This window comes from Cervus elaphus, chromosome 22 (genome assembly GCF_910594005.1).
Source record: "Cervus elaphus chromosome 22, mCerEla1.1, whole genome shotgun sequence".
Lineage (NCBI taxonomy): Eukaryota > Metazoa > Chordata > Mammalia > Artiodactyla > Cervidae > Cervus > Cervus elaphus.
This window is the reverse complement of record NC_057836.1, coordinates 15,619,999-15,646,389: the sequence shown is the minus strand read 5'-3', so window position 1 is coordinate 15,646,389 and position 26,391 is coordinate 15,619,999. Positions and strand designations below refer to the sequence as shown.

Sequence of the window (26,391 nt, the reverse complement as noted above, 5' to 3'; positions counted from 1 at the left end):
CTGTATGTGTGTATATACGTAGTGTGTATATGTGTGTGTATATACATTGTGTGTGTGTGGTGCATATATTGAGTATGTGGTTCATATGGTGTGTATGTGATGTGTGTGTGTAAGGTTAGGAAGGAGTCAGGGCACCAGGTGGGTTTGGAAGCATCTTTGGGAAGGACAGTCTCCAACCATCCACCCATCATCTCAGAAAGGCCAGGACCAGTGGCCAGGCCCCTTACCTGTAACGCACCCATTCTCTGTCCGGGACCCAGCCTGGCGGCCCTCGTGGGGGCCGGGACCCGATCTCTCGCACCTTGCGGGGCAGGAAGCACCAGCTCCCTCCTTACTCTAAACACAGTTGCTCAGCTGGCTTAGGTGGAGGTGTTTCTCCAAACTCCCCTGGAGTCTGGCCCTGGAGACTGGATCCAGAAGCTCTGTTGCTCTGGCCTGGGTTCCTCCCCAGCCTGGGCCGGCCTGCCTGGGACAGCCAGCCTCCCTGGTCCTCCGGTTTGTGGGGTGCTGCCTATGGAAGGATCAGGGCCTGTGTGGGGGGCCCTGGAGGGCCAGGAGGCTCATTGGGGCAGAGCCTAAGAGGCGTCCCACCAAACTGTTCAAAGCCTTATCGCCTTGGAGGTGTTTCTAGTACCATTTCCGTCCATTGTTTCCTCTGGGTCATTAGGAGGAGGCCTGTCTCCTGTTGTGGCTGCTCACAGCTACTGTGGTGGGAAAAGGGGGGGGGGGTGTGACCGCAGACGTCACGATTTGGGCTTTATCTCCCCTCGCCACAGGGCGTCCACGGCCTGGGGATCACTCACCAGCAAGGCAGTCCAAAGCCGCAGAAGTTCCTGGAGAGCATGGCCTAGGGCTGGCGGCAGGACTGTGGAGGCTGAGCTTCCTTGGAGACACCTGCACCCCCTTCCGCAGGGGAAGGTACGGGCTTTGGGAGGAGGGTTGGCTCACTGTGGAAGGAGATGCAGGACTGACCCCCCAACCCCCGCCCAGGGGACCTGGGGTTCTCCTTCCGGGGACTAGTGTGCAGGGGTGATTCACAGCCAAGGACCCTCCTAATGCCGTCTTCTCCACCTTCCTCTGGGGGTTCTGTGACTGCTTCTGCTCCTGTCTGGGCTTTACTGCTTGTAATGCTTGACCAGACAGGAAGAGACAAGCCCTACCCTCACCTCTGGGTACCTTCCAGAAGCAGCCTGATGTACCTGTGTGTATGGCTGAGACCAAGGCTTGGCCGTATGGGACATCAGAGTGTTCCTTCCCCAGAAGAGTTATATATGGATCGGGTTTACGTCTCCTTTGTTTGGTCAGATGGGACAGTGTGTGGGAAAGGACACCCCCCACCCCGCCACCCCCTGCCCAGGGAATGTCAGATGACAGAAAAGTGTTAGTCTCTCAGTCGTGTCCAACTCTCTGTGACCCCGTGGATTGTAGCCTGCCAGGCTTCTCTGTCCACGGGATTGTCCAGGCAAGAATACCAGAGTGGGTTGCCATTTCCTTCTCCAGGAGATCTTCCTGACTCAGGGATCCAATCCAGGTCTCCTACATTGCAGGCAGACTCTTTACCATCTGAGCCATTAGAGAAGGCCAAATGGGAGACCCTGCACTTAATTTAGCTGCTTTTCCAGAGGAGACAGATGTGGTTGGAGCCCTGAGGGACTCAGGGTGTGCTCAGCCAGCCAAGGTCAGTGGTCCCTTTCTTGGAGAGGGGGAGTCACACCTCTGGGAACCTTGCCCGCCACCCAGGGCTGCTGGACTCCTGTCCACTTACCAGATCAACTCAGTAGATTTTTCCTAAACACCTCCTGGGTGCTGGGCATTGTGCTAGGTGCTGGGGTAGGGATGAGAGAGGAAGTTCGTGTACCTTGTGGATTGCTTAGGTGTGTGCTAAGTCACTTCAGTCGTATCCTCTTCTCCAGCTTGCTGCCAAGTGTGGAAAGATGAGGAGGAGGAGGGAATGAGCTGCTCCCTGCTCTGAGCTGCTGAAGGATCAGGGAATGATGGGGGTCAGGCTGGCGGGGGTCAAGGCAGACCTTTCCTCTTGGTGTGCCACAGGGACCCCTGTTTGGTGAAGGATGTCTGGGGTCCTGACCCAGTGATTAATACTCTTGGGCCTGCTTTTTGGGGGGGGGACCAGCAGTCCATGTTTAGGTCCTTCCCAATGGCTCAGCAGTAAAGAACCCACCTGTAGTGCAGGAGATGTGGGTTCGATCCCTGGGTGGGGAAGATCCCCTGGAGGAGGAAATGGCTATCCACTCCAGTATTCTTGCCTGGAGAATTCCATGGACAGAGGAAGCTGGCAAGCTACAGTCCATGGGGTCCCAAAGAGTTGGACATGACTGTATGCATCTGAGCACAGTCTATGTTTAAGGGGGAAATGAGGGTCATTCTTTTCTCTTGCTTAAAAAATTCTCCCCACTTCACGCGTGGCCAGTAGCACAGACCAGTAGCCACTCACCTCTCCCACTTCTCCGCAGATGTTTCCCACCAGGCTTGCAAGGCTGCTGCTTGCTGTGGCCCTCACCTTGCCAGGTAGGTCCCATGGTACTGCCTCGGGCCACTGGGAACCACGCCCTGCCAGGGATCAGCAGGTGTGTCTGGAGCACACCTGTGTGTCCGGCCCTATGTTCAGCTCCTGTTGGGTCTGTGGAGTCACTGGTACCTGGTTAATTTCTCTTATGAAGGTTCTGCAGAGCCCACCGCCCCTGATGTGTGTTTCTCAAGGAGTTGGTGCCTGCACGTGTCTTCTCTGATTGGGGAATTAAGAAGCACCAGGGCCACACAGAACAGTCCTTTAGGATGGGGATGGAGGATGGGGAAAAGGAACCCAAGACTTGGGTAGATTATTAGTTTTTGAGAGGATGGTGGGGCTCATTTATTTGTGCAGCTGCACATCCCATAGTAGCGATGAAGAGACCGAGGATCAGAGAGGAAAAATGACTGCTCTAAAGTCACACAGAACCAAGATCAGAGGTCAGTTCTCCTGGGTCTCAGGCCAGCTCTCCTCCACTGTAGACACTGCCTTTCTTCCCTCACTGAGATGCTGAGTCTATGAATGGCAAACGCGACCTTTTCCTGATCCTGGTCTCACCCTCGTCTCCACTTAGAAAACTGGGTCAGCAGCATCCGACCCGCTGCCCACAGGGGCAGATGTACTTTTGTCATCCTGCATCTTCCTGTTAACTGTAACCCTAACCCTAGTAGGAGGGTCCTGGGCCAGAGGATGCTGTGATTTCCTACCTGCCGACACACACACATACGCACATATGCTGTGAGGTGAAGTTGGCAAGTGTCAGCATATGATCTTGCAGGGGTTAACATTTCATAGGTTCTATGGGTCAGGCACACCAATCTATTGATCTATTTAGAATTTAAAATATTCAAGATATACCAGTAGATTAAAGGACACTCATTACAATCTATTTACACACCAGAAAACTGGAAAATGTTAGAACCTATACCAAATTCATTTCAATGCAAGGTACAGTACAGCCCACCAAAAATCATGTTTTGGAAGTATGACATGGTAAATTCTTCATAATATATTGAGAAATAAACAGGTCATTTATTATTATTTTTTTTTTAGATAAACAGGTTATAAGTAGTTTGCTCAGTTTGCTGACAAATTTGCAAAAAAAAACTGTAATTGTTTATACACAGTAATATAGAAATAAAAGGCAAACACTTTGCCTAAAATGTCAACTCTAGTTACTGCTGAATGTTGGTTGGAGATGATTTTAACTTCCTTTTTTATTCTTCTTCAATATTTTCCAAATTTTCTCTGAGGAGCATGCAGTATACATTTCAAATCATCTATCATTAAAACGAATCGATTTCCTGAAAAGCAGTTCTTCCATTATTGGGGAGTCCTGGGTAATTCTTGGGGGCTGAAAGCAACAGTTTTAGTGTCGTTTAAGATGTAAAGTCCTTCCCCGTAGCCTGATTTCTGACGGCTGCAGCCTCATTTCTCCCGGGCTGCAGTGGTTTGAGCTGTTGGTAACTGCTGTACTCACGTGTGGCCTTTCCCTCCAGGGGCCCTCTGTGGAGAAGGGGCTCTGGGCAAGCCATCGATGGCCCGGTGCAGCCTCTTCGGAACTGACTTCATCAACACCTTTGATGAGAGCATGTACAGCTTCGCAGGAGACTGCAGTTACCTCCTGGCAGGGGACTGCAAGACACACGCCTTCTCAGTCGTAGGTGAGTCCTTGCCCTAATGGGGGGAATTCAGAGCAAGGGGGTGGGCAGGAGTGGGGGCAGCCTAGCTCAGCCTTGGCAGGCGGGGGCTGTCAGGTTGGGGGTTGAGGTTTCCCATTCTTATGATAGTGCTGAGCCAAGATCATGGTGGGGAATGACCTCTCCATGACATAGGGATTCCCTTGACTTCTCCCTGGGTCTCTTCCTGTGGGAGCCTTGTGGATGGAGAGAGTCTTCGTGCTTCTCCAGTGTTTGGGTCCATTGCTTTGGGTCCAGGCAATACTCTGGAAGCCCTGAAGCATCAAGAGAAATGATGACCCAGAAAGTGGTTTGTAAGAGCCCAAGCCTGTAGAAAAGGGAAGGAAGGTTGCCGGTTCCTGCTGGAGGTCAGAGTATCAGCTGATGTGGAACATCTGTGTTCCTGGCAAAGGGCTGGTACCATGCCTGTGTTACCTCTGCTCCCCCGAGGCAGCTCTGAGATTGGGGGGCAGGCAGTCACCCCAGTTTCACATGTGAAGAGTTGAAGCCCAAGGAGGTCGATGATCCTCCCAAGGGCTGACAGGTAAGAAAGGAAGAGCTGGACTTTGATCCTGGGCGTGTCAGGAAGGACCTTGCTCCTGTATTAAGGAGAGAGGGCATTGTCCAGGGCTGGGAGTGGGGCCGGAGGCAGCGATGGGACATTGCAATTTGGTGAGCTTCACACTCTAACAGTTCACAAGATGTGTGTGGTAGTGAGAGCGATCATGTGAAACCCAGCAAAGGTGAAGTCCTTAGCCGTGGCGAGGCAGCACAGGTAGAAGGGGAAATGGCAATAGACAGACCCACACTGTCACAGCAAAATTTTTGTGGCAATTGTTTTAAGGACAGAGAGGGAGACTTTACACAGGGGGGCGGACCACTGCAATGGGGGTTTTGCAATAGAGGAAAGAATATAACAAGGATGAGTGGGGATTTATAGCCAAGGAGCCAGGTATGGGTGGCTGGATAGAAATTTTTAAAAATATTTATTTAGATTACTTATTTATTCAGCTGCGTTGGGTCTTAGTTGTGGCCTGCGGGGTCTTCATTGCGGTGCGCAGATTTCTCTCTAGTTATGGCACTTAAGCTTAGTTGCTCCATGGCATGTGAGACCTTAGTTCCCTGATCAAGGATGGAACCCACTTCCCCTCCATTTGAAGTTGGATTCTTAACCACTGGACCAACAGGGAAGTCCCAGGATGGTAAATTACTAAGAGGAAACATCAAGGGTCATGGGGAGTCTGGCTAAACTAACTTGACAGGGTTCTTGCTGAAGGCAGGCCAGGGTGATGCGATGTGCAGGGTGGGCTATGAGGAATATAATTGGATATTGAGGGCAGGGGATTCTTGCTAAATGAACCTACAGGATTCTTGCTAAAACTGGACCAAGCAGGCCAAGGATAGAGTCTAGGTGGGGACCTAACCAAGCAGAGGGCTCAGAAAAGCCTGAGGCAGGTGTGGTCAAGGAGACTTGATCAAGGAGAACATTTTGGCCAACACACAGACCTCACATGAGAGGCAGACTCAGGGCCCTTGTGGTGTTAACTCCATCAGTTGGGACGACAGCCGCAGTACGTCTGTGTGCCAGCATTGGGTGAGGCTTGGCTTGGCTGCTGAGTGAACTGACAGCTGGTCCTAGCTCTGGGCTCTCCTGCTTCATTTTTTTAAAAAAAATTAGTTAATTAATTAATTATTGGCTATACTACGCAGGAGGCATGTGAGCTTCCCCGGCAGCTCAGATGGTAAAGAATTTGCCTGCCATGCAGGAGACTAGGTTTGATCCCTGGGTTGGGAAGATTCCCCTGGAGAAGGGTGACTGCACTCATGAAATTAAAAGATGCTTCTTGGAAGGAAAGCTATGGCAAACCTAGACAGTATATTACAAAGCAGAGACATCACTTTGCTGACCAGTGTCCATGTGGTGAAAGCTATGGCTTTTCCAGTAGTCATGTATGGATGTGAGAGTTGGACCTAAAGAAGGCTGAGCACCAAAGAATGGATGCTTTTGAACTCTGGTGCTGAAGAAGACTCTTGAGAGCCCTTTGGACTGCAAGGAGATCAAACAAATCAATCCTAAAGGAAATCAACCCTGAATATTCATTGGGAGGACTGATGCTGAAGCTGAACTCCAATACTTTGACCACCTGATGCCAAGAGCCAACTCATTTGAAAAGACCCTGATGCTGAGAAAGATTGAGGGAAGGAGAAGAAAAGGCTGATAGAGGACGAGATGGTTGGATGGCATCACTGACTCAATGGACATGAGTTTGAGCAAGCTCTGGGGGACAGTGAAGGGCAGGGAAGCCTGGCGTGCTGTAGTCCATGGGCTCACAAAGAATCGGACAAGACTTAGTGAGTGAAAAACAACAACATGGATTCTAGTTCCCCAGCCAGGGATTGAACCCTCACGCTCTGCAGTGGAAGCGCAGAGTCTCAGCCACTGGTCCATCAGGGATGTCCCCTGGGTTCTCCTGCTTCTCTGGCGGCCCCCTTCTGGCCCTGCCTCTACTGGAAAACCTTTCCCAGTGTGGCTTCAGTGGTCTGAACTTCACTGGAATGCCATTTTCCCTACTGTTCCATGAATCTCTCAAGGGCAAGGACCACGTCACACTCGTCTTTGTTTCCTTAGCTCCCTACGGTCTCTGTCAACACCAAAGGGGGGGTTGCACAAAGCATGGTTCTCTATTGTATACAAGAGCAGGTTTCATGAACAGCAAGGTGTGCAAGGCCTTGGGGAGGGGGTTTGCTTGGGCAGACAGGATAAGGAAGGTGTCACGTGTAGTGGGGACAGCAGGAATAAAGGCGAGAGTCTGAAAGGGGTAAATTTGGTGCCATGCACCCCAGTTTGGGGGGGATCAGTGTGGTGGGAGCTGTGGGCCCCATCAGGCTCACCTGTAGGCTGGTTAAAACACGTTATTGGGGTCCCCCAGCCTTGGCCCAGGGTAGCAGGCAATGAGGGGCTAGTGCAGAGCCTCCACAGGGAGGGTCAGGAGGAAATCGGTTCTTAGCCAAGGTGATCCTGGAAGGGAGAGAGGCAGGAAGCAGGGTGGCCTTGGCCATGGTCACCAGGCAGTTGGTGAGAAGGACTGGAGGCGTCCCTAGGGCATGATGAATTGAGGAAGTCATCCTGGACTCTGAACTCTGAGCACCTACCTTGGTTCAGAGGCAGCAGCAGAGAGAAAAGCACCCAGTCACCTTCCCCAGGAAGCTGAGGGCCCAGGCCCTTCCTCCTCAAGTGGTCCCAGTGTTTATCTCAGTGGATTTCTCTACCTTGAAAGTCACAGTGTGCTTATTTTGTTTTAAAGTGTCCACATGTGAGATTGTACAGCTTTTGTCTTTCTCCATCTGCCATATTTCACTTGTACTGTGCCCTTGAATTCCACCCACATTATCGTAAACGCACTGTGAGCACTTGGGGGCCCATCTCTCAAGGTCAAGGTGACGCTGACCTCCCCTCTGTACATCTATGCGGGGTGGTGTCAGAAGTCTGGCCTCTCTGGCTGTCCTTCTTTGGGCTTCAGGGGCCAGGAGGAATGGACGGGCTGAATTAGGCCTCTCTATGTTCAAAGCATCACCATGGAATACCCTCTCTGTGTTGTTCTTCTTTTATCAACTTGCTCTTGTCAAGCGTCAATTTTCTGGTGGGTAATTGGCCTAAGTCAGGCTACGAATCAATCACATTTCAATGTAGATTGGTTTAATTCTCACCCCAAATTGTGCTGCTATTATATAACATCGGAGAAAATGGGCGGCTACTTTGTCTGTTTTGGATGGGGAGGGTGGGTGTTGGCAGGACACGGGCAACCTGAGGAACTGGGTCGGGTAGGGTGGGCTGGCATGGCTGCTCCGGGGAAGGGGGGTCGCCGGGTCAGGGGAGGGAACCTGGCAGCCGTGGATGCTGCCCTTCAGTCCTGCAGGCACAGCGGTGCCCTCCCCCACGCCTGGGCTCCATTGTTCTCCAATGACATCCTGTTTCCTCACTTCCAAATCACGAATTCCCGTTCCTCTCCTGCGGACCTTGTCCACATCCTGGGTAAAGTGTTTGTGTCTGAGCATGCAAGGCCACCTGGTGCAAAGGGGAGGCTCTTTGACCTGGTGCTGGCTCCTGGCCAGCAGGCTCCATTCAGGGACTCAGGTCAAGGTTCCTAGCCAGCCAGCACGGGGACCTGGGAGAGACCTCGGGAGTCCTGGTGGCCCCCACACTGGGACCTGGCTCCCATAGCAGCCCCAAGAGTCACGGACAACCTGCAAGGTTCTGGGTGAGCTCCCAGCCTGAGACTCTGTCTCTAATCAGGGCGTCATGGCCAGGTCACTGCTCACTGATCACTGTTGTGCGGCTTTTGGCTCATGTCCACCTGCATCAGAGTCACAGAGTGGAGGACGGAGTGTTTGTTAGAGATGCAGATCAGTGAGCCCCACACTAGGAAGGCAGAGACAGCACTTGGGTTGAACTCAGCTTCCTGGGGTGCTCCTCGCTCACCCAGGGGAGGTCTTGCTCCCTCACTTAGATCCTCAGTCTCTGAGTTCAAGAGGCCAGAAAGGATATGGGGTATAGTGGGAGCTTCCCTGGCTCGCCCCTGTGATGGACACCTTGCTCATCCTCTGGCAGACACAGGAAGTGCAGACCTGTGGGTCTGCAGGGCATGGGAGTGTCCCCTGGCGCTGGGCTCGCTGGCGGTTTCTAATGGTTCATCGTTCTAATGGCTGCCCATCATCAGGGTCCTTCCCGAGTTCTGCTGGGAGAGTAGGAGGCAAATAAGGATCAGGGCTGATGGAGGGTTCTCCTCTGCTTTAGCGGTTCACAACCCTGAGCGCTCAGATGCTCCCTTAAGAAATTTGTGTGTCAAAGGGAGGTTTGGACTTGGAGTCAGAAAGCCTGGTGCGGTTAGTGATGTCAACTAGTAGTTCTCAACCTGGGTGATTTTCCCCCCAGAGGACATGGAGTCTGGAGGCATTTGGGGTTGTCACAGCTGGGGGTGGATGCTAGTGGCATCTGACGGGCAGAAGCCAGGGATGCTGCTAATACCTACATGCACAGAGTGGCCCCCACAGCAAAGAAGTATCTGGCCCCCAGTGTCAACAGCGCCAAGGTGGAGAAAACCTGTTGTACACTTGGGCCTCAGTCTCTCCATCTGTAAAATGGAGTCAGTCTAGGTCAATGTTTTGCAAACTGAGTCAAAAATTATGGGCCATAAAATGTTATCGTCACCAGCATTAAAAAAATTTAAACAGAAAAGAATAGAAGACATCAGAAATTACCAGAGCTCATGGCTCTGGTAAGGATAGGGATGTCGTGGGAAATGTGTGTGTGCGCACACTGGATCATGAAGTCATTGGTGTTTTTACTCTACTTTCTGGGCAAAAACTTTTTAAAAATTTATTTTCTCATACAGTAAAGAATCTGCCTGCAAAGCAGGAGACCCAGATTCGATCCCTGGGTTAAGAAGATCCCCTGGAGAAGGGAATGGCAACCCACTCCAGTATTCTTGCCTGGAGAATGCCATGGACAGAGAAGCCTGGTGGGCTACAGTCCATGGGGTCTCAAATGAGTTGGACAAGACCAAGCGACTAACACTTTCACTTTTTTTGAATTACAATGGTGTGTTTGTTACTGCTGTATAACAAAGTGACTCAGTTATACATGCATATACACACACACACACATTCTTTTTCATATTCTTTTCCATTACGTTTATCATAGGATATTGAATATAGTTCCCCGTGCTGTACAGTAGGACCTTGTTGTTTATTCATCCTATATATACTAATTTGCATCTGGGAATCCCAAACTTCCAATCCAACCTTCTCCTACCCCCTTCCCCTTGCCAACCACCAGTCTGTTCTCTAGGTCCTTGATTATGTTTCATAGGTATGTTCATTTGTGTCATATTTTAGATTCCCCATATAAGTGAGATCATACGGTATTTGTCTTTCTCTTCCTGACTTATTTCACTTAGTATGATAATCTCTAGGTCCATCCATGTTGAGGCAAATGGCATTGCATTCGTTTTTATGGCTGAGCAGCAGCAGCGGCAGTGTTCCATTATGTGTGTGCATCACGTCTTCTTTACCCATTCCTCTGCTGGTGGACATTTAGGTTATTTCCATGTCTTGGTTACTGTGAAGAGTGCTGTTGTGAGCATAGGGGTGCATGTATCTTTTTGAAACAGTTTTATCTGGATATATGCCTATGGGTGGCATCACCGGATCATATGGAAACTCTATTTTGAGTTTTTTGAGTAATTGTCATACTATTTTCCATAGCAGTTGCACCAATTTACAATCCCACCAACAGTGTAGGAGGGTTCCCTTTCTAAGAGATCATTTTAAATAACACGTCCCAGAGTTCACGTCACTAATAACTCACATGGTGGCTTTGATTCACTGCTTTGCAATGTATTTGACTCATGCTTAATTTTATCTCTATACTTTGATTGTAAACTCCCAGAAGGAAGGAGTTAGGATTTTACATTTTCTTTTAAAGAAATAGACTATTAGAGGGCTTTGTATACAGAAGGCACTCAATAAATATTTCCAGATGTGTGGAAAGATGAATGAGCATATGAGATTTTGGGGGAGATTTCTGTTGCCCATTTGTTAACTCTTTGGGGGGAGTTTCCCACTGAGATAAGATTACAGAGATGATGGTTATAAATAAATGTATTCACTTTTTGGGGTAATAATTGCTACCCAGTTTAAATAATTCTTTTCTTTTTCAGGGGACTTCCAAGATGGTAGAAGAGTGGGTCTCTCTGTGTACCTCGGGGAATTTTTCGACATCCATGTGTTTGTCAACGGTACTGTGCTGCAGGGGGGCCAGCAGTAAGTCGGAGCCCAGAAAGTTCAAATTATAAGAGGCCCTGAGAATCCCCCTTGTACTCCCCTCGTTTTTTCAGACAAAGGAGTGGGGCCCAGAGAGAGAAAGTACATGTGCCCAGAGGAGGTGAGAAGGGTGGGTGAGAGTGGGGAATCCTGACTCTGAGACCAGGCTCCTCTGCATGGCAGTCTGAACCCTGCAGAGCAGGGTCAGGTTGAAGGGTGGAGGGACTCCCAGAAAATGGCCCCTTCCTGAGCTCCTCCTGTCTCCCCAGCGTCTCCACGCCCTATGCCACCAGAGGGCTGTACCTGGAAACCGAGGCTGGGTACCACAAGCTGTCCAGCGAGGCTTATGGCTTTGTGGCCAGGATCGACGGCAGCGGGAACTTCCAAATCCTGCTGTCGGAAAGACACTTCAACAAGACCTGTGGGCTGTGCGGTGACTTTAACATCTTCGCCGAAGATGATTTCAGGACTCAAGAAGGTTAGATTTTCTGGAACAGCATTCCCTGAGGGCGTGGTTGTGTTACCCTGCTCACCAACCTACACTAGAACTCCTCCCCTGGTGTTCTACCTTCCCTGAGTCTTCACCTCAATTTATCTCATAAACTTTATCTCTTAGCATTCCACCTCAAGGCCTAGATCTGTCCTCAAATCAGATTTTGGGGATCCTCAGACCTGACTTGGTTCACTTTGAATTCCCCACATGGTAGATGTTTGATAAATGCTGGATGATCTGAACAGGTCCTCCTGAGTCACTGTGATGGAACTTCGCACATGAAATCTATAAAAGGTGGTCCTCTCCACTGTCCAAAAGGCCAGTTTATATGTATGTGTGTGTGTGCACATGTCTATGTTCATGAGAAATAGGAAGTATGATGATATGGACTATGTGAAAACCACTGCTAATCCTCATTTTTCTTCTGAAAATTTCAATTACCTAAACATTTATGTGGACTTCCCTGGTGGCTCAGAAAAGAATCCTGGTTGTAAAGAACCTGCCGGCCAATGCAAGAGACATGGGCTTGATCCCTGGATTGGGAAGATCCCTGGAGAAGGAAATGGCAACCCACTCCAGTATTCTTGCCTGGAAAATTCCCAAGAGGAGCCTGGCAGGCTACAGTCCATGGGGTCACAAAGAGTCGGACATGACTGAGTGACTAACATCAAAACCCCTGCCGCAGAGGCCTATGTTCAAATCTAAACAAAGTTGATTCAGGTGCCTACAGACCCAGAGTTTTCACTCAGCAGTCCCAGGTTTCATGACCACGGCTCCAAACTCCCGAACCTTTCTCCACAGGGACCCTGACCTCGGACCCCTATGACTTTGCTAACTCCTGGGCCCTGAGCAGTGAGGAGCAGCGGTGCCCACGGGTGTCCCCTCCCAGCAGCTCCTGCAACATCTCCTCCGAGCTGCAGAAGGTGGGTCACCCAGGCTGGGCGTGATCTGGGTGGTGCGGGGCTTCAGGAGTCAAGAGGCAGAATGCGGTCCCATCCTAGGTCCTCCATCCTGGGGAGGACGGGGTCCACCTTGGAGGGTCCCTCTGGCTGCTCTGTGTCCTGTGCACCCCTTTCCTCCGGAAAACCAACTGTGGTTCGAGTTGGGCTGACCCTAATCTTGTTAGTAATACTGTTCTGGGCCTGGACCTCTAGAGATGGGCCTGGTCCAATGAGTCGGTACAGCGAGTTACTATACTTTCCCGTTTTACATTTCAACGCCCCCTCAGCTCCAAATATCCCTATTGTCACCTGCTACCTGTCTGAAATTCTGCTGTGGAAAACCATTTTTAAAAAATATTTATTTTTGGGTGCTCTGGGTCTTCGTTGCTTTGCATGGGCTTTTTCTGGTTGCGGTACATGGCCTATTCATCGTGGTGGCTCCTCTTGTTGCGGACCATGGGCTCTAGGGTGTGCAGGCTTCCGTAGCTGTGGCTCGCAGGCTTAGTTGCTCCGACCAGGAGTCAAACCCGTGTCCCCTGCATTGGCAGGTGGATTCTTATCCACTGTGCCACCAAGGAAGTCTAGAAAACCATATCTTTTTAAGGGCCCCATAAGTGGTTGTTATAAAGCACAAGTAGGGGGCAAGGCCCCGAAGTCTCACTAGCAATCAGCAGGGAGGGGGTTACTTTCCATTTGGGTGGGGGTTACTTTCCATTTGGGTGGGGGAGGGGAGAAGCTGGGGGGAGGCGGGGGGGCAGGGCCTGCTGCCAGCCTCCAGCTTGGATGTTGTAAGAGTTTCCTGACAGACTGTCTCAAACCCAGTGGCTTACAGCTATGGATATGTATTCTTACAGTTCTGGAGGCCAGAAGGCTGAATTTGGTTTCAAGGTGTCCGCAGAGCTGGGTCCCTCTGGAGGTCTAGGGGAGAGTTCCCCCTTGCCTCTTCCAGCTCTTTGGGCGCGGGGCTCCTTGGCTTGTGGCCCCATCCCTTCACTCGCTCCCTCTGTGGTCTCGTGGCCTCCTTGTCCACTGCTTCCGTCTGAGTCTCAGCTCCGGTGGAGACTCCGCCCATCCCTCCCCCAGTTCTTAGCAGCTCCTTCCCCTTCAGGGTTACCCTTTAGGATCCCACTTGGGGAGAAGGGGTCCGGGTGGGAGAGGTCTGCAGGACGCACCCTGCCTCTGCCATCTGTAGGTGGGGACAAGACGGTCTCTGGGCTTCTGTGTGGGGGGTGTTGGGAGGATGATGCTTTGGGTGGGGAAAGACCTCCCTCGATGGAGGACCTCCTCTTCTCAGGGGTCAGGCTGCCAGGGCTGAGGCAGGAGGAAGCAGCATGGCTCCGGGGTGCGGCCGGGCCCTCGTCAACACGCAGGGCCCAGAACAGGCTGTGCTCAGAGACTCCGCCGCTGTCTGGGGAACAAGATCCTTTAAGTCAGGTTCCCAGAAAGTGGAGGTTTGTGAGCAGGGAGTGGCTCTCAGGGTGTGAGAGAGGCAGGGCTGGGCAGGGGGAGAAGCTGAACGCTGTGTAGTTACAATCAAGGCTTCAACTGACCCTTCAAGGAGTTCTGAGAGCTGGGTGGCCCCATGGGGCAAGGGGGCCCACCCTGACCAGTCGGTCACTGCATGGAGGCTGCCTCTGGGCGAGGAGGCAGGACGGCTCCCCTGGACGGAGGGCGGTGCCTGCAGAGTGACTCCCCTCTGAGCCGCCAGCAGCCGACACTCTCAGCTTCTGGTGAGTGAGTCCTGCTCCGAAGGGCGTCTGCACTGCACCCAACATCCCCTGTAGAGCTTGGCTACCTGACAGAATCACCTCCCTGCCTCTCATCCAGGGAGCACGATGTTCCAGTCTACCATCAGGCAGGGAGAGGGTGACCTCTGCTTATCCCCAGAACCACTGCCATGATGGGGCTTGACAGGCCAAGTAAGCCCCTCCTCTGGGACTGTGTGGCTGTGCAGAGCGATGAGGAAACCAGAGCAGGGTGGAGGGGGGTGCGATTAAGGAGCTGCCCTGAGTCACCAGCGAGCACTGCAGAGTCACAGTCCACACCCTGCCCTGCCCCCTCCTCTGCTGTTCTGGCTGTACCACCTCAGGCCAGCCAAGTGATGATTCCAGACATGTTTTCCTTCAGGAGTCTGACTCCATGAATCTTTCTCCCTTCAGCTCTAAAACTCTTTGATTGTATGTTTCTCTGGAGTGCGCTAAAGAGAGGGTTGATAATAGAGCTTCCCTGGTGGCTCAGATGCCTCCAATGCAGGAGACCTGGGTTTGATCCCTGGGACAGGAAGATCTCCTGGAGGAGGGCATGGCAACCCACTCCAGTGTTCTTGTCTGGGAAATCCCTGTGGACAGAGGAGCCTGGAGGGCTACAGTCCATGAGGTCACAAAGAATTGGACACAACTGAAGTGACTAACACTTTCACTCAGTAAATATTCAGTGGATGGATGGATGCAAATTAGGTGGGGTCATTTATCCAGGGAATGGGCCACCCCACAGTCATAACCGAGGATCCTTCATTTGTAGAACAAATCTGCACGTAAGTGGAGAAACTCTAGCCTACTCCTACTCCAGAAGCTAAATGAAACACACCACACCGCACACACACACACACACACCCTTACCTTAGCATGAGAAAGTTTCATTATTAGTTACTCAGTCTTTCCACTTTCAAGGGACAGTTTATCTTCTGAACCAAGGAGTATGTCAGGCACCGGAAAATGCTCTGGGTCTTGCTCAATTCAGCTGCCTGGACTGTAAACCCAATCGCTAATGTATCAACAAGTCCATTCCTAACGCCCCTTTTCCTTGGGTTTCCAGTTTCAGTGGTGCTAGGTTTTCCCAGCTAGTCCCTAAACATCTCTGTCACCTAGAACACAGCACAGTACTGGCAGCTGACAGAGACAGAGTTCCAAACCCCGAGAGGAGAGGGTATTGTCTTGGGAAAGGGGGTAGTTCCCTCTTCTTTTCAGGAAAACTTTGAAATAGCAGACACTTGCCCTTGTAGCCCTTCCAGCTTTCCTATCCCTGGACCATTTACCAGTTTGGTAACTCTGGGCAGGACATTTGCCTTCTCCAAGCCTCAGTTTCCACATATGTAAAAGACACAGAACAAGTGCCTGCTCCACTTATCCTTACAGGGCCACCGTAAGGATAAAAGGATCCATGTGGAGAGCTTAGCCCAGTGGGGCTCAATTGGCTGAGCTGTTATTGTTGTTATTGTTATTTTTGAGTTTGCATTTGCCCCTGGGGTGGCCACACTTGGAGAGCAGGAGTGGGGGAAGCAGGCCAAACACACATAGCACTTGAAGTGTTAAGCTCAAAATTCCTTCTTTCTCTCCTCCTCTCCCCCTAGCTATAGCGCCATTCTTTCTGGGGGAGTTGAGCACAGCGTGGGGTTAGAAGGAGAGTGAGGTGCAGAGGCACATGGACAAGGAGGGTGGGGAACAGGCAGAAGCCAGCTTTTCTTCTGGGGCTGCTTGTGACCCAGGGGAATTTGGGGCTGAGGGGACTCCAGGAGCCCTGAGCAGCGAGGAGCAAAGGAGAAGGGATTTTATCATCTCTCCCTTTGGTTTCCAAACTGACACTTCCATCGATGGTTGTGGTTAGTTGTCTTCTGCACCCTTTCCAGTGTTCTCTAGGTAGAGGTAGGATTGAGGTGTGTTAAGGGGGGGTGGGGGTGGGGGGAAGGGAGGTGGGGGATGGGGAAGAGGGGGTTAGTTGGCAAGTTAGGTGGGCAGCTCATGGGCACCTCTGACATCCAGGGCATGGGCTTTGTTTCACTTTAGTTTGCAAAACACAGGCATCACAGGGTAAGCTCAAGATAAATGCTCCCACCCCTGGACTACAAAGGAATACTCTAGTTTACACCTAAGAAGTGGGAGGTGAAGACAGGATTTCCAAACGCAGAACTTGATACAGAGGCCCGAGTGGAGGAGGGAGCCTGGCACTCTTTCTCCTGGAGACAGAGGGGAATGGGAGGTGGGGGCAGAGAATCCACAGAGGCCCCGTTCATCTCCCCTGGGCCTTTGGGGGCTCCAGCTGTACACTCGCTACTCACTTTGTCTCCTGGGTGCGTTAAGGTTCTTACTAACCAGTGTCCTGGGAGCAGTTTAAGAAACTGGTTACTAAGTTCTCAGAGCTGGGCCAAGGCCCCCAAACACTCACACCTCCCAAGGCACAAGTTCCTCCTCAACTCCAGTTTCAGGCTGTTTACCTGAGAAGAGGGGGCGGGGCTTCATCATCCAATCAGGCTGTGTTTGTCCACGAGCGGGGCGCCCCCATTGGCTGGGAAGCACAAAGACATCTCCAGGGTGATAACCGTGATCTCTGGAATTGTCCACAGCCTGTTGGGTCTCGCTGGGTCCCTGGGTTCAGTCAGAAGTCGGGGATGGTAAATCCCTTTACAAGAGTCTGCCACTGTGACTCCAAGAGCCATATTCAGTGGCCAAGTGTTCAGTGGGGGAGATGGTGCTGACCCAGCCATCAGGAGCTCTCTGTCTTTCTGAGGTGGCAGCAAGGAGTCAGCTCGTTGAGAGCCAGGTCATAATACTTATACCCGGGGGAATGAATGTTTCCTTGTTATGCCAACAAAACCGGAGCTTCTCTACTGGGACGGATAATGGCTTGTTTGATTGCACACGGATTTGCAGTTCTATTCAGCTTCTCCGAGGGCAGGGCTACTGGCGTCTGGGGCTTAGCGTGCAGACCTAGTAATAAAAAGTGCCAAGCTATAGATGCTCAAATAATTGGTGTTCATTTGCAGGTAACTCCACTGCATAGTGAACGTTTTAGAAAGATCCTTAGGTCACTTAAATTTTTTTAAAAAAATTTCTGACAGCCTAGGAAATGTCAGCGTGGGTTGAAACTTACACGGGGATCTTAGTTTTTATCTTGCAGTCCTGTCTGCAGTGTGAAGCCCAGGGCTCTGGGAGGCTGGGTGGGGGCTGTAGCTGGTCCATGCGATGTTCTTTCTAATTAGAAAAAGACACCCTTTTCTCGAGACACTTTGCCATCACCTGCTGGGAAAGTGCTGTTTTAAGGAGTTTAAGGAGTGTTAGTCGCTTAGTCGTGTCCAACTCGTTGTGACCCCATGGGCTGTAGCCTGCCAGGATCATCTGTCCATGGAATTCTCCAGGCAAGAATACCGGAATGGGTTGACATTCTTTTCTCCAGGGGATCTTCCTGACCCAGGGATCAAATCTGGGTCTCCTGCATTGCAGGCAGATTCTTTACTGTCTGAGCCACAAGGGAAGCACCCTCAGTGGTGCTGAATACTGGGGAAGCAAGATCCCTGCAGTCTGCTTTCTCCAAATCCTACTCAGGACTTCATGTCCAGTGGTACTCCTATCAGTCACCTAACAGTCCCAGATTGCCTGTTTTCCTCTGGTTCTGATTTTAGCGTTTTGTATGCGTGTGAGTGAACACAATCCTTATTTCTTTTGTTCTGTTGCTGTTCATGTCTGCACATCTTCTCCCCCTTGCCTCCTCCTCTCAAGAGCCCACGGTTCACCTGTAAACCCTCTTCCCCTAAGAAGTCACCTGTCTGCACTGGAGCTAACATTTGTAAACACTCATGTTTACTTTGAATGACCGTTAACAGTTCCCTCTATGGCACAAAGAGGCACACAAAATACCCGTTCTGTTGGGAACAATGCAATTCACTCTTCACATCCTCATGAAACACTGCCCACGCCTTTTATTTGCAAAGTGCGTACCCAGCTCTTTCTCCTATTTCTGCCCACAGCTGCCCTGGGAGAGAGCTCACAGGCCTGGAGGGAGGTGACCTGGTGGGGGAGGGACTCGGTGCCCTGGCAGAGCTGAGGGCTCACTGGCCACGTCCACTCCTGGCTTCCTCTCCTGGCTTCCTGCATTCATGGCCTAGAATAGACTTTTCTTGGAGATTGGGATGAATTTCGTTACATTTGTTTGTTTGCTTGGTAGAATAGTTGTGATTCTTAGACAGAGCAACTGTGCCCAGAGAGTCTGGTTCAGGGAAGGTCAGTATATCTCAAGAAGAGATCCTTGTAACTCAGGAACCCTGGAGGAATTAGTTATCGGGGACCCGACCTGGCTCTGCAGAGGGGGCCCACCCTCTGGGTCCCAGCAATGAGTAGATCTGAGTTGGGTTTTGAACACAAGTATGCACACATATCGGAGAAGGCAATGGCAACCCACTCCAGTACTCTTGCCTGGAAAATCCCATGGACAGAGGAGCCTGGTAGGCTGTATGTAGTCCATGGGGTCGCGAAGAGTCGGACACAACTGAGCGACTTCACTTTCACTTTTCACTTTCATGCATTGGAGAAGCAAAGTGGCAACCCACTCCAGTGTTCTTGCCTGGAGACTCCCAGGGATGGCAGAGCCTAGTGGGCTGCCGTCTATGGGGTCACACAGAGTCAGACACAACTGAAGTGACTTAGCAGCAGCAGCATGCACACATATACACACCTATTTATACACATACACACATATACACACACAATACACATACGTACCTATATATACACATGCATACACACATATAGTACACACACATACACATATACACACGAATACATATATACACAGACATATGCAATACACGCCTATAAACACACACATGTATGCACACACATATGCACTTACACACATACACACACACACACGCATATGAATACACACATGTATAACACATACACACACTTTCCCCTTTCTATGGTATGAGAACTGCTCTCTCAAGTCATCCAGAGGTTAAGGAGTGAGGATTTATTTTGGGGACTTTGCCAAAATCCAAGAATCCTTGGTTTCTAGAGCTTTGTTGTGTCCTCGCGTAGTTGCACCCCTGTTCTGCAGCTGAGTCTCCCCTCTGAAGACCAGCAAAGCTCTGCCCGATACCGACCACTGAGGAAATAAGCACCCTTTCCCTTTCCAGCAAATCCCCTCACCCATCTGAGAGCAGGGAGGCAGGAGGGGCAGGGAGCCCGCAGGCTGTGGTGGTGGGACAGTGACCCCGGCCATTCTGCCTTTGGAGGTCTAGCCTCATGGCAGAGTTCAGGGGCTGCTGCTGGGTTTCAAGTTTTCCCTTAAACTGTGTGTGTGTTCAGTTGCTCAGTCGTGTACGACTTTCTGTGATCCCATGAACTATAGCCTGCCAGGCTCTTCTGTCCAACGAATTTCCCAGGCAAGATACTGGAGTGGGTTGTCATTTCCTCCTCCTGGGGATCTTCCCTAGCCAGGGATTGAACCTGAGTCTGCTGGGTCTTCTGCATTGCAGATAGATTCTTTACCGCTGAGCCACACCAGGGAAGCTTCCCTTAAATTAAGCAGATGCAAATGCATCCCTAACCCAGCACATTCCCTCCCACATTCCAAGATCTGGCTCGAAAGACCCCATGAAATCGGCTGATAGATTTCCACTAAATGGATGCTTTTGTTGTTTAGTTTACACATAGGCGTGCGTGTGTGCGCACGCACACACACACACCACAGCTACACACACACACACACACGCACACATACATGTACACACATAAAGACACACATGCACACATATGCACACACATGCATTTACACACACACACACACACACACACACACACTCCCGAGACTTTCCCCAAGTGGCTTTCTTTCCTTTCCTCCCCTCCTGGCAAGGATAGGAAGCTGCAGGTGCCTGATGGCACGTATTTACTGAGATGTTTTTTTATTGAGGTTGTATTTGCAATCTCAGGGACAAGACACATAGGAGACGGTGAACAGCCATGAAAGAGAACCATGTGAATGCCATCCGGAGTTAGTTAAGGGGCATGTGGTGCAATGGTTCTTATCACAGAGCTGATGACCCTTTCTGACTGGGAGCAGGGTGGGTGGAGCAGTTCCAGACCCAGGGTTTGGACAGACCCCAAACTCAGGGCTGATGCCAGTCCCTTGTCCTCCCGGCCAGCTGCTCATGGGTCCTGCTCTGAGCCCTGCTCAGATGCTGCCCAGGAGCACAGAGGGGGAGATGCGTCCTTTGGAAGGTTCTGTAGCCATCTCCCTTGGCATTGGGGACTTCAGGGACATATCCAGTTCCCCTACTTCTCATGAGGGCTGTATTCTGACTATCTCAGAGAGAGGAATCTCCAGCTTCACAGAAAGCATCCGTTTAGTGGAAATCTATCAGCCAGTTTCCCGGGGTCTTTTGAGCCAGATCTTGGAATGTGGGAGGGAATCCCAAGCCAGGCAGAAGTTATAAATAGAATCAGCAACCCTCCCCCACTCATCCTTGTAGGCTGAGCAATAAGAAACTGGGCCGTTCCCTGGGGGTGAATTCCTGAACCCACGGCTTTGGACCACTTCAGGTCCAGGCGTCTCCAGACCTCCCCAGGGGGCAGCCGCTGAACACCCACTCCAGGGCTGGGCTGAACAATCTTGCACTTTATCTGTTAGTCTCCCCTTTGTTCACTCCAGACCTAGGAATGCCCCCCACCCTAGCACCTTTGTCAACTGTTTGAGAACCAACACCAGAGCTAAGCTCCAGATCTCTGCTCCTGTTTTTTATCTCCTCGATCCCCACCCCCCCACCCCATCTGCCCTTGGGGAGATGACTTTTCTCTCCCTCTCCCTCCAACTGGCTTGGCATCTCCAGGGAGGAGGCCTGGTGCTTTTTAATGAACTGAAAATGTGATTAAGTTGGACTCCAATTGGGTCTGCACACCCACCCAGGCAGGGTGAGGTCATGGCTTGATGGACCGGGGCTGGCGCGCTCTCGCCAGCCTCTGGCACCACAGACGAGAGATGCAGGAAGAGAGAAGTAGCTAATGCCGGGCTTTGGAGCCAGGGAGATGCTGGAAGTGAATTAGCTGACCCTCTTTGGTCTCCCTGCCAGAATGGTTTAGCAGAGAGCTGAAGAGAAGCCATCTTTGAGCTCTTTGGCTAGTCCTGACAGCAGGCAATGACAATAGCTACAAGCAGTCCATTGCACTCCCTGTCATGTCATTTAGTTTTATTTTGCAGGGAAGTTGAAGGCAGGCATTGCTATCTCAGGACTAGGTCCTGCTGTGCCAGGATAGCTAAAGTAGAAACAGTTTCCACAGTACAGCAGTGTATTTCTGTCTCACTGAGAAGGAGTTTGGAGTGGGATGTCCAGTACAGATGCCATGGTGTTGGGTGAAGGGTCCTTCGGTCTCATTTCCCTGTTGTCCTCAGCCTCATGGCCCAAAATGGCAGCTTAAGCATCAGGCATCATGACCACATTCCAGTCATAGAAAGAGAAGGATTGAAAAAGCACCCCTTCCTTCAGAGGCTGCTTCTTGGGAGTTGCACATGACCTTCTTGCTTATGTTGGGGTTGGCGAGGGGAGTAAAGCTAAGTCTTATGACCACTCCCAGCTGCAAGGGAGGCTGAAAAATCAAATCTTTGTTCTCAGTGGCTCTGTGCCCAGGGGTTTTCTAACTAAGAAAGAAGGGAGGAATAGATCTGGACAACTTTCCATCTCTTCCACAATCTCCCTCTTTTAAGGGTGAGGAAATAAAGGTACCAAGAGGGGAGATGATCTTCCTGAAGTCACACATTTTGTGAGCGATGGGGTTGGTTTTTCTAAAACCTGTGCTATATCCACTGGACTACACCGTTTTCTAATCTGACTGATAGGGAACAAGGTGGGGAGGGTGGGGGCATCGGGGTCGTGGAAAACCAGGTGAACTGTGGCTAAGAGGCAGGTGCCTGGCCTATGGGGTGAAATCAGGGTTTGAGTTCAGCTCAGTGACTCCTTCACCAGTATAGCTGTTGGCAAACTAAATTGACTGAGGACTGCTTTACACTCTTAAAAATAATTGAGGATCCCAAAGAGTCTGCTTTTTAAAAAATAATACGTATTTTTTTATTTGGATGTGCTGGGTTTTAGTCGTGGAACGTGGGATCTTCGATCTTCATTTTAACGTGTGGGGCCTTTAGTTGCAGAATTTAAACTCTTAATTGTGGCATGTGGGATCTAGTTCCATAACCAGGGATTGAACCCAGGCCCCCTGCATTGGGAACACAGTCTTAGCCGCTGGACCACTAGGGAAGTCCCAGAGTGTGTGTTTATATGGCTTATGCCTGTCAATATTTACCCTATTAGATATCAAAAAGAAAAATTGTAAACATATACATTTATTTAAAATTAAGACACGATACTTAACATGAATGTGTGTTTGCTCAGTTGCTAAGTCATGTCTGACTCTTTGTGACCCCATGGGCTGTAGCCTGCCAGGCTCCTCCATCCATGGGATTTCCCAGGCGAGGATACTGGAGTGGCTTGCCATTTCCTTCTAAAATTTAACACGAATACCGTCTTTTTAATAAAAATGACTATAAATTCCAAAAAAAAAAAAGTTGGGAGGAGGATGGTGTTGTCTCACAGTTCTACAAACCTCCTCACTGTCTGGCTTGAGAGAAAGCAGCTGGTTCTTAGGTCTGCGTCTGCAGCCAGCCTGTTGTGAGTCCACACATCATGTAGTCTCTGGAAAATTCCACTGTGTTTTTGCAAAAGAGTGAGAGCATTAAGATCAGATGACATCTTAGTGTCATTACGAAACTAGTTTTGATCTTGAGGATTCCTGCAAGGATATTGGGAGTTTGTTGGGGGTCCCTGGACCACACTTTGAGAACTGCTGACCTATTGAATTCTTTATTCTCTCCTGCCTCAGTTTCTAAATCAGAAAGGCTGTATTTAGCCTCTGAGGTTTGGGTTCTTTAAAAAAAATTTTTTTTAACTTTATTTAAAAAAATATTTACTTGTTTTTTATTTGGCTGTGCTGGATCTCAGTTGCGGCATGTGGGATCTAGTTCCCTGACCAGGGGTCAAACTTGGGCCCCTGCATTGGGAGCGTGGAGTCTTAGCCTCTGGACCACCAGGGAAGTCCCGAGGTTTATGTTCTTTGAAGGGGTCTTCAGGCCTCTGTGTGGGAGTGGGTGACCTGCTGGTCTCTGAAACAACTTTATTTGTTGGGTTACAGAGGGCGCAGACCACCATGGAGGGGAGAGGGGTGTGGTCTGTCCTTAAAGTGGGAGAAGGGTGGAGACTCGCAGGGCCATCAGCTGGGGGCTCTACAGGTCAGTGGCCTTGGGTGAGTGATGAGCAGTCAGAGGAAGCTGCCCACCCCTTGCATCCCCCTGGCCCACCCAACACTGCCGGGCATGACTGTGTCCACTCCCTCAGACGAGGAGACATATGGAGACACACCTATGTCACGAACGGCTTGGGTTCCATGAGGACACGTGGCAACAGGCTTGGGAACCCAGGCCTGCTCACCAAATCCTACGGTGGATGGAGTGCCCTGGGACAAATCAGAGAAATACACCGCCTAGTGCTTTACTTGGGGAGTAACAAAGAGAAGGTCTGGAGGACCAGCTTGGGAGAAAACAGAAGCTGATTCAAGGAGAGGCCACAAGGTTGGGACCATGACAAGGATCAGAATTAGCTAGGAGAAGCTGAGGCACTGACCTATCGGAGCAGCGTCCCAGGGGCAGCTGTGCCTTTCCTGGGGCGTCTGTTAGCAATGCAGGGTTTGGCTCGACAGTAATTACCCTGTCTCCTGCTGCCTGAATTTGGCCGTCAGCCTTGTCTGGTGTGGCCTGAAACCTAAGTCCTGTGTAGTGTCCAGAGCCTGGTTCAGACTGTACCTCCTTCCTTGGCGTCTCGGTGGCAGGTTCCTTCTTGCTGTGATTGGCCACACCCTTGGGAAGACACATTTACACTGAGACCAGGTCTTCAGGCTGTTATAGAAACCTTCCCCATGGAAATACCTGGTGCAGGTAGATTGAAAACTCCCTGAGAACTGGAGGGTATGACTCTCTCATTGCTGTTTCGTGACTGTTGATTTAGCGCTTTCGTACAGCTTGGTATGCATGTCCTGGGCTTCCCTGGTGGCTCAGATGATAAAGAATTGGTCTGAAATGTGGGAGACCTGGGTTCGATCCCTGGGTCGGGAAGATCCCCTGAAGAAAGGAATGGCTAACCACTCCAGTATTCTTGCCTGGAGAATCCCACGGACAGTGGAGCCTGGTGGGCTACAGTCCGTGGGGTCGCCAAGAGTCGGACACGACTGATTGACTAACACTTTCACTTTCATGCATGACTTGGGAATACGGCTTCTGTCTTCGAAAAGCCTGCAGGGAAATGGGGAGATGGCCCCAGAAATGGAGACCAGAGTAGATGCACCCAGGGGCCTATGGGAGCATCTAACTAGCTTTCTATTGTGGGCCTTGCCTGACACAGCGCCTGGACATAGTAGATGTGCAAGAAATTGAACGAGACATTGGGGTGTGTTTGGGAAACTATCAGTAATGCAGGATGTGGGGAGGGGGAGGAGGAGTGAGAGAAGGAGGCCTCCCTGCCTCCCTCATATGCTGGGACTCGGCCCTCCAAGTGGGGGTGGGACTTAGACTTGCCTTTTCTATTGACCACACAGCCAATGTTTGCTGAGCAACCATATGATCACTTCCTACTGGTTCCTGTCTCTCCATGGCTTTCAGAGGACACAATAGCTCCATCTTGGACTCGTGTCCATGGAAGTATCCTGCCTGTGGCCTGGCCTGGCCTGGCAGGGGTGCTCAGCTACCCAGGAACTTGTGTCCTCCTGACCCACCCAACACTGCCAGGCATGACTATGTCCAGCTCCCGTGGACAAGGAGACAGGCAAAGCACACCTACATCACGGATAACTTGGGTTCCATGAGGGCATGTGGTAATAGGCATGAACACCCAGGCCTGCTCACCAAACCCTACAGTGGACGGAGTGCCCTGGGATAAATCAGGATGGGGGTGATGGATCAGGGGATCCTGGAAGGAGCAGATGGCAGGCCAGGCGGGCCACTGTGCTACCATCGTGGGATAAGGCCAGCTGGGCTTTAAAGGCTGGCAGGCGTCTGAAAATCCTCCCTGACCTTCACACTGTGGTCACTCTCATGACCAAGCTCAGGCCAGGGCTGACCAGAGGACAGCTTTTTCCTTTTCTCTGAGAAAGAAAGCCTAGGCAGGTTTTAGATGCAGATGGTCGAGGCCTCAGGAACTGTTCTAAGGGAGGTGGCCGTTTCTGCAGAAATCCACTCCCTCCTGCAGGCAAATGATCAGAACCCACCCTTCTTGCGAAGGCTTTCTGAAAACCATATACTACCTCCAGGGACTTCCCAGGAAATGTGCTGGAGTACTGTTCCCACTTTTCCTTCGAGCAGGGATGAAGGTGGGCCAGCTGGAGACGAGCCACGCTGGACCCTGCTCCCCCACCCTGGGCTCTGAAAGGGGGAGGGGATGCCTGGACTCCTGGGTTTCTCCCTTCCTCTGACTGGTTCTGTGTCCGCCGAGGGGCCTGGTCCCTGTGCCTGGGAGCTGGTCATGTGGGGCAGGGACTGCTTGAAGCCACTGTCCAACAGCCCAGGCAATGGGAGCAACCACTAGAAAAACCCCATGGAGTTGCCTTTGGTTTTTTCCCTCCGGTTCCAAACTGTGTGTGTGGCAAGAGGTAGCCAAGTGCCCAAGCTCCTGGCCCTACCCCAAGGGTGCCCTCAACTGCCCTCTAAGAGAGCAGTCACCTCCTCCACATTTTTTTTTTTTAATGTGAACCCTTTTTAAAAGAGCTTCCCTGGTGGCTCATATAATAAAGGATCTGCTTGCAATGCGGGAGACCTGGGTTTGATCCCTGGGTGGGGAAGATCACCTGGAGGAGGGCATGGCAACCCACTCCAGTGTTTTTGTCTGGTGTATCCCTGTGGACAGAGGAGCCTGGCAGGCTACAGTCCATGGGGTCACAAAGAGTCACACACGACTGAGTGACTAAAGCATAGCACATTAAAAAAAAAAAAAAAAGTCTTTATTGAATTTGTCACAATATTGCTTGTTTTATGTTTTGGTGTTTTGGCTGTGAGGCTTAGAGGAACTTAGTTCCCCAACCAGGGATGGAACCCGCACCCCCTGCCTTGGAAGGTGAAGTCTTAACC

At 50.9% G+C, this 26,391-nt stretch overlaps 1 protein-coding gene across 1 annotated transcript in view; it reads left to right on the top strand.

Annotated features, from left to right (window-relative positions):
• The first annotated feature begins 694 nt into the window (after positions 1-694).
• Positions 695-26,391, top strand: part of VWF (von Willebrand factor) — a 128,913-nt gene continuing 103,216 nt past the window's right edge. Inside the window, exons 1-6 of the mRNA XM_043880888.1 lie at positions 695-918; positions 2,472-2,526; positions 4,027-4,191; positions 10,926-11,028; positions 11,298-11,506; positions 12,323-12,444. Of these exons, the coding sequence (XP_043736823.1) occupies positions 2,472-2,526; positions 4,027-4,191; positions 10,926-11,028; positions 11,298-11,506; positions 12,323-12,444 (654 nt within the window). The 5' untranslated portion in view covers positions 695-918. The remainder of the gene's footprint in view (positions 919-2,471; positions 2,527-4,026; positions 4,192-10,925; positions 11,029-11,297; positions 11,507-12,322; positions 12,445-26,391) is intronic.